Source organism: Bombina bombina, chromosome 4 (assembly GCF_027579735.1).
Source record: "Bombina bombina isolate aBomBom1 chromosome 4, aBomBom1.pri, whole genome shotgun sequence".
Lineage (NCBI taxonomy): Eukaryota > Metazoa > Chordata > Amphibia > Anura > Bombinatoridae > Bombina > Bombina bombina.
Genome location: NC_069502.1, coordinates 688,674,374 through 688,682,545, shown reverse-complemented (window position 1 = coordinate 688,682,545; position 8,172 = coordinate 688,674,374). Strand labels below are relative to the sequence as shown.

The following is an 8,172-nucleotide window of genomic DNA, read 5'->3' as shown; positions in this document are numbered from 1 at the left end:
ACCTAGCTTACACTAAACTGCCAATAGCCCTTAAAAGGGCCTTTTGTGGGGCATTGCCCCAAATAAATCAGCTCTTTTACCTGTATAAAAAAATACAAACAATCCCCCAACAGTAAAACCCACCACCCACACAACCAACCCCCCAAATATAATCCTATCTAAATAAACCTAAGCTCCCCATTTCCCTGAAAAGGGCATTTGGATGTGCATTGCCCTTAAAAGGGCATTTAGCTCTTTTATATTGCCCAAAACCCTAAGCTAAAAATAAAACCCACCCAATAAACCCTTAAAAAAACCTAACACTAACCCCCGAAGATCCACTTACAGTTTTTGAAGACCGGACATCCATCCTCATCCAGCCGGGAGAAGTCTTCATCCAAGCGGCAAGGAGTCCTCAACGAAGCCGGGAGAAGTCTTCATCCAAGCGGCAAGAAGTCGTCCTCCAGGTGGGCAGAAGTCTTCCTCCAGACGGCATGTTCTATCTTCATCCTTCCAGCACGGAGCGGGCCTATCTTCAAGACAACCGGCGCGGAGCACCCTCTTCATACGGTCCCATATGTACACTGAAGGTTCCCTTTAAGTGACGTCATCCAAGATGGTGTCCCTTGAATTCCGATTGGCTGATCATACAGTCCCAGCCATACACTGAAGGTTCCCTTTAAAGGATGTCATCCAAGATGGCGTCCCTTGAATTCTGATTGGCTGCTCGGCCAATCAGAATTAAAGGGTAAAAAATCATATTGGCTGATGCAATCAGCCAATAGGATTGAGCTTTAATCCTACTGGCTGATCCAATCAGCCAATAGGATTGAGCTCTCATTCTATTGGCTGATTGGAACAGCCAATAGAAAGCAAGCTCAATCCCATTGGCTGATTGGGTTAGTGTTTATTATTTTTTGTAATTTAGATAAATGTATTTTTTTTAATTTATTTTATTTAATTTTAGTGTAATGTTAGGTGTTAGTGTGAGGCACGTTAGGTTTTATTTCACAGGTAAATTTGTATTTATCTTAATTAGGTAGCTAGTAAATAGTTAATAACTATTTACTAACTAGTCTACCTAGTTAAAATAAATACAAACTTAGCTGTGAAATAAAAATAAAACCTAAGATAGCTACAATGTAACTATTAGTTATATTGTAGCTATCTTAGGGTTTATTTTACAGGTAAGTAAGTATTTATTTTTAAATAGGAATTATTTAGTTATTAATAGTAAGTTTTATTTAGAATTATTTTAATTATATTAAAGTTATGGGTGTTAGGGTTACGTTAGGGTTAGACTTAGGGTTAGGTTTAGGGGCTAATATATTTATTTAGTGTTAGTGATGTGGGAGGCCAGAGGTTTAGGGGTTCATAACTTTAGTATAGTGGCGGCGGCGACGTTGGAGGCGGCAGATTAGGGGTTAATAAGTGTAGGTAGGCGGCGGCACCATTGGAGGCGACAGATTAGGGGTTAATAAATTTATGTAGGTGACGGCGACATTGGGGGCGGCAGATTAGGGGTTAATAAGTGTAATGTAGTTGTCGGCGATGTCGGGGGCAGCAGATTAGGGGTTAATAAGTGTAATGTAGGTGTCTGCGATGTCGGGGGCAGCAGATTAGGGGTGTTTAGACTTGGGGTTTATGTTAGGGTGTTAGGTGTAAACATACATTTTGTTTCCCCATAGACATCAATGGGGCTGCGTTACGGATCTTTACGCTCCGTCATTGCAGGTGTTAGGCTTTTTTTTTTAGCTGGCTCTCCCCATTGATGTCTATGGGGAAATTGTGCACGAGCACGTCAAAGCAGCTCAAAGCAGCGCTTGTATTTGTGTGCAATATGGAGTTCAACGCAACCATATCGCTCACAAACGCCGGGTTTTTGCAAACCTGTAATAGCAGTGAGCGGTGGAAATAACTTGCAAGTTATTAGCGAGCCACTCATAACGCAAAACTCGTAATCTGGCTGTATGTATTGTAAATAATTTCATGCATGCTTGAAATGAGGACATAAAAACATATTTCTCAGTTATGCTTTTCATTTACTGTTTTTATCTAGCATTTATGTAACTTGGAAAACTAATACAAAATAATATATATATATATATATATATATAGACATATGGCAAAGGCACTTATTTATATGAGGATAACCCTTTCTTCTATAGCGTTTAGCGCACACACACACTATTGTTTGCAACCTTGTTAATCAAAATTTTAATAAAATATATATTTCTGAACACCTTTTGAAGTAGATTTCTCGCATGGCATGACACATACATAAAGTAATGGTACAATTTGAATCTGCTGTATCTAATAAATATAAATATGTGTGGAGGGGGCTTAAATGTGGGCATCATCTAAAAACTCAAAAACAGCTCAGCATGGGGGTGGGAAATGCTTCAGCAGTTAAAGGATTAATGACACCATATTCAAGAATTAGTGAGTACATAAATTCATGCCTTTTGTAAAATGTTATATAAGTCCTCAAATATCCCCTTCTTTTTTTGGCTTAGATAGTGTAGCATGAAGATGGTCTCAAATATGATTTTTTTTCTACAGATTAAAAAAAGATGATTGTGATTCCCCTCAGTGTGGCATACTGTTTCTGCAAGGATCTGACATCCCTTGATACGCATCAGGGCTGAATGCATCTAATGTGAATCCCAACCTGCAGGCCCTCAAACACAAGAATGGTGCAATCCAGTTCTTGTATATTCTTTTGTAAACTGTCCTATTCAAAAAAAGTTGCTCAAATTTTCTTTGCATTAATAAATACACTAAATCACCACTGATTGCAATAAGTTAATGCTTTGGTTTCATGAATACACAGTTGTTTGCAGTCTAAGAGCAAAGATGGTCATTTTTCTGTTCAATATTTTGGTAACCAGAGCCATTTTGCCAGCTCTGAAAACATAGAGCTCTGTTCTTTTTCAGAGTCTTACTAGGATTTTAGCCAATTACTTTACCATAGTTGCATATATTGTCCTTCTGAGAGGCTTTCCCTTTAAATAATGCTCAGTTGTGCAGAGATTAACCTCATGGTGATCTTGGTATTTAGATTCCAGATCTCCAGTACCTTATAGCTATTTTTCACCTTTTTAATCACTATTTTCCTATGAGAAATCGCCACGTCCCCGTCCCCCCTGAAAATGGGAAAAAATAGAAAAAGTTCTTATAATATTTAAGAATAACTATGAAGTAGCCAAGTATACTGTGCAAGCACCCTCATATCCCTTTTGACTTTGTATGCAGTTTGATAGCAGCTAACCATCAGCACTGTAGCCTTCTTCCAAATGCCAAAGTTGCTTTAAAAAATGCTAATGTTCCCTCAGCGTTAATTTATTTTCTTGTGCATGTCTGCTCTGCTTAATGTTACTGTCTATCTAGTACTGAACTTACCTGCCCCATAGTGCCTATCTGATATAAACTGACTATTTTAGTTGTCAGTCAGAACCTGCCTGTTGTACCTGCTTCCTGTACCAGTTGGCTGCTCTCCTCTAGTGTGACCTTCATTGGTCTTTAACATCTCTTCACATCTTGCTACTGGCTTGTGCTGCCTCGGCCCTCATCTTCTGTTACAGTTAGTCAAGTCTAGACCTGACTTGCCATGACCCTGGCATGCTGTCTATCTATCCAATACAGCCTATACAGTTACCTTTGACCTATCAGCTTATCCCTTGCGACCTGTCATCAAATTCCAGCAAACACACTCTTCACAAATAGATATAATAATTATTCATTTTAAGTTCAGATTTGCATATGTTTTTGTTATAATTGCTCTGTTATGTCATGTTATAATGTAAGACAAGCAAAAAAAAAAAAAAACACATTATGCTCCGGGCTAGACATGAATAGTACTGGTGTATAGATCTTCATTTTCAAGGAGGGTTTGATTGTTTGTTATGTTCCCTGTTTCTTTGTCTTTTGTCTGAACATTCATTTCCCAACAAATAAAGATTCTGGCATGGATTAACCCTGCAACTGGTTACACCACACCACACCTACTTATTCTATCACTGGTCATGCCTTTGTCATTGGCAGTATTATCCATATAACTCCTCCCATATGACCTTACCCTGATCACTCTCAGAAAACATAAATATATCATGCTCTAATAAAATGGAATGGAAGATGTTTCACACATAAATTCTGATAGGTTGGAATGGGGGATAGCGCATTTCATTTTGACCTACATTTTTTATGTGTTACTTTTTGTTCTTGCTTCTTGCTCTAACCTGCATACACATTTAAAGGGAAAGGAAACCCCAACATTTTCTTTCATGATTTGGATAGAACATACAATTTTAAACAACTTTTATTTTTACTTCTATTATCAAATCTGCTTCATTGTCTTGCTATCCTTTGCTGAAGGAACATCATTGCACTACTTGCAGCTATATAAACACATCTAGTTATCCAATCATAAGAGAAAAAAGGTGTGCAGGCACCAATCAGCAGATAGCTTCCATTAGTGTAGGATATGTGTGTATTATTTTTCAACAAGGGATACCAAAAGAATGAAGCACATTTGAAAATAAAAGTTAATTTAAGTGTCTTAAAATGACATGCCCTATCTGAATCAAGTTACATTTTGACTTTCCTATCCCTTTAAAGGGACACTCAGGTTAAATTAAATTTTCATGATTCAGATACAGCATGTAATTTTAAACAACTTTCCAATTTACTTCCATTAAAAAAAATGTGCACATTTACAATTTTTGAGTTACCAGATCCTACTGAGCATGTGCAAGAATTCACAGACTATACGTATATGCATTTGTGATTGGCTGATTGCTATCACATGCTACAAGGGGAGTGAAAATATACATAACTTTGAAATTTGTTATAAAAAATCTACTACTCATTTGAAGTTCAGACTAAGTGATATTGCATTGTCTTGTTATCTTGCATTTGTTGATTATGCAAATCTAATGTGTTGACTGGTCCTTTAAAGATACATGCATTTAGTATAAAACTACTTACAGACACAAGTTGTCGTGGTCCAGTTAAACTAATAATAATATTACATAGATACTATGTTTTTACTTATTTATAAAAAGCTAAAATATCACAGTCTAGTACCAATCCCTTCCTTTTTTTCAATGACAGCATATAGTTTATCGACATTAAATCACTTAGTTTATTTTAATCCAAATAAAAACACAAGAGATGCCTTTCAAATATTTAGAATGAAGGTGTAATATTGCTGAAGCACTAAATGATACAGAATAGAGTTTTAATAGTCAGACCCTTTTACCTTTGTACTATAGGAATAAATTTACTGCAAATTCATTTGGAAAAGTTTGTTTTTTCCTGCATCAAAAAACTATTTGTAAAGATAATATATCAATAATTTAAATATAATGAATCAAAAGCCAGTTACTTTTAAATGAAATGCTTAACAGACAAATTATAAATTGGTGTGTTCTTTGCTCTGTAAATACAATATACGTTATCATTCAGATAAACTTTTGTCCAGATTCTTCAACTAATGATCATATTCTGTTGTTGTGACCTTTGAAACGTTTCCAGCTTCACAAGTAAATTCCTGAGTGCTTCTTCCCTACGATTGTTATTGGTCGTCTCAGAGCTCCAGCTCACAGACTGTGAAGGATACAGTAGGCTCGGTGTGTGCGGGGATAGAGTTACATGGGACGCGAGCAGCTAGAGCACTGCACGGGGAGGGGGAAGTCATAAGGGGGGAGGCTCCATACTCTGACAAGCACAGAACACCGCTGGAGCAGCGCACAAACCCCTCACTGTGCACTGGAGGAGCGCAGCTTTACGGTTCCGCGTGTATGGATACTTTTAATTGCAGTGATGTGAACTTCAGCATAATACGTTAACTAAGCGCAAGGGCTGGGGCTTAATTATCGAGGGACCAACTTTGTTTGTACCACGTCCATGCTGTGACTCTCAACCCTCCTCAGGTACACAGCAGGCGGGATGCGGGGCAGGGAGGTGAGGATGTGCTGGAGAGTCTGCACCCTGCGGCTCCTAGCCCTCTGCCTGGCGGTGCTGCTCTGCACCCACTTCTCTGCTGAGCTGATGAGGAGGTCGGGGCCCTCTGCTGGTCTGATGGTGAGGGATACAGTCAAGGAGCCTGGCACAGAGGGGCACAGCAGGAGGACAGAAGAGGTTCCCAGCAAGAGGCAGGTGATCTATGTGAGGAGGAGTAGCAGCAGAGGGGGCAGCCCTGGAGGACACGGCTCGGCTCCTCAAAAGAGATACCCCAAAGCGGTAAGTGACACCAAAGCAGGGAAGTAATTCACAGCATGCGGAGCTTTGGCTGACAGTTTTCTGCTCTCCATGCCTTTTATGGCCCAGGTGTTACAGAAGTGTATGCTGATAGATTGTTGTTAACAATGCCTGAAATGGGCATGAAGGTTTATGGATGAGGTTACTGCTTCTAAGGTGAATCAGAAGGGCATGGGTGAAAATTGTTTCACTGCTAAGACAAGTGAATGTTTTATTATCTCTATAACTTGAAACACACTATTAGTGTGTATTTTAAATAAATCTTAAGAAAAAGCTTACATATAAATGCAGAGAAGTGGAGTGCATGGTGTGTTGTGCCCTGCAAAAATAAATGTTGGATAGGTAAGTGCTACAAAAAAGCTTGGGGCCACAGTTTAATAGACAAATAATGGAATAGTACCATTTGCTAGTGATATAGGTGTTACCTCACTATACAGGTGCTGATGCACCTACAGAATTAACCTGTCAGATGCTTTCCAGCTGGAAAACTTTTAATATTTAGTGATGTTTGTATTTATTTATAATCTAGCATTTTGAGATCTAAATATTAAAAAATTGACATGAGAACTTTTGTAATCCTTTAATGCAAAAGGTATTTTTAACATTCCCCAAACATTGGGCAGCTGGCTGTGGGGATTTTTATCTTGACATAGTTTTTTGCATATTGATTAGGGTCTGGTAAACATTAATTTGGAAAACAGGAAGTACTAGATCAAACTTAATGTATTCACATTGCTATTTAGGTGTTGCTTTAGGAACAATAAATTCAGGTATGGAATTATATGTTGAAATATTTACATGCTTGTACAATTTGGTACAGTCTCCCTATCTGTATTCTTAGGGAACAGAGTTAAACTATGGATAAAGTGATTGGTATGCTGGTTTGGAGTGTCTGGTATGTGTATGTGTCTTTCACTCAACACCAGTAATTTAGTGCAACTGTTTTGTGTTAATGGTTTACTAACCAAGATTAGATTTAGCAAAGGGAACTTTAAAGGGACATTAAATACTTAAAGGGACACAAAGCCCCATTTTTTTTCTTTCATGATTCAGATAGTGCATGCAATTTTAAACAACTTTCTCATTGACTCCTATTATTTTTTTGTTATCTTTGTATTTTTTGTTGAAAAGCAGGGACTTATAGGGACATGAAACCCAAATTTTTTCTTTTATGATTCAGATAGAGAATACAATTTTAAACAACATTCTAATTTACTTATATTATCTAATTTGTTTCACTCTCTTGGAATCATTTGTTGAAGGAGCAGCAATGCACTACTGATTTCTAACTGAAAACATGAGGGAGCCAATGACAATCAAGATATATATATATATATATATATATATATATATATATAGCTACCAATCAGCAGCTAGAACCTAGGTTCTCTGCTGCTCCTGAAATAATTTTTTTGGGTTTCATGTCCCTTTAAGCTCAGGAGCATGCAAATGTTTGGAGCACTATATGGCAGCAGTTTTGCAAGAATGTTATCCTCTTGCAAGAGCACTAGATGGCAGCGCTATTTCCTGTCATGTTGTGCTCCAGATACCTACCTAGGTACCTCTTCAATAAAGAATAACATGGGAACAAAGCAAATGTGATAATTAAAGGGACAATCTAGTCCAAAATAAACTTTCATGATTCAGATAGAGAATGTAATTTTAAACAATTTTCCAATTTACTTTTATCACCAATTTTGCTTTGTTCTCTTGGTATTCTTAGTTGAAAGGTAAACCTAGGAGGTTCATATGCTAATTTCTAAGCCCCTGAAGGCTGCCTCTTCTCTCAGGGCATTGTGACAGTTTTTCACCACTAGAGGGTGTTAGTTCATGTGTTTCATATAGATAACACTGTGCTCACACACGTAGAGTTCAGGTGAGCCAGCTCTGGTTGGCTAAAATGCAAGTCTGTCAAAAGAACTGAAATAAGGG

General features: G+C 37.8%; 1 protein-coding gene across 1 annotated transcript in view; it reads left to right on the top strand.

Moving 5' to 3' along the window:
* The first annotated feature begins 5,673 nt into the window (after nucleotides 1-5,673).
* METTL24 (methyltransferase like 24) overlaps nucleotides 5,674-8,172 on the top strand; it is a 153,634-nt gene continuing 151,135 nt past the window's right edge. Inside the window, exon 1 of the mRNA XM_053710852.1 lies at nucleotides 5,674-6,222. Within this exon, the coding sequence (XP_053566827.1) occupies nucleotides 5,929-6,222 (294 nt within the window). The 5' untranslated portion in view covers nucleotides 5,674-5,928. The remainder of the gene's footprint in view (nucleotides 6,223-8,172) is intronic.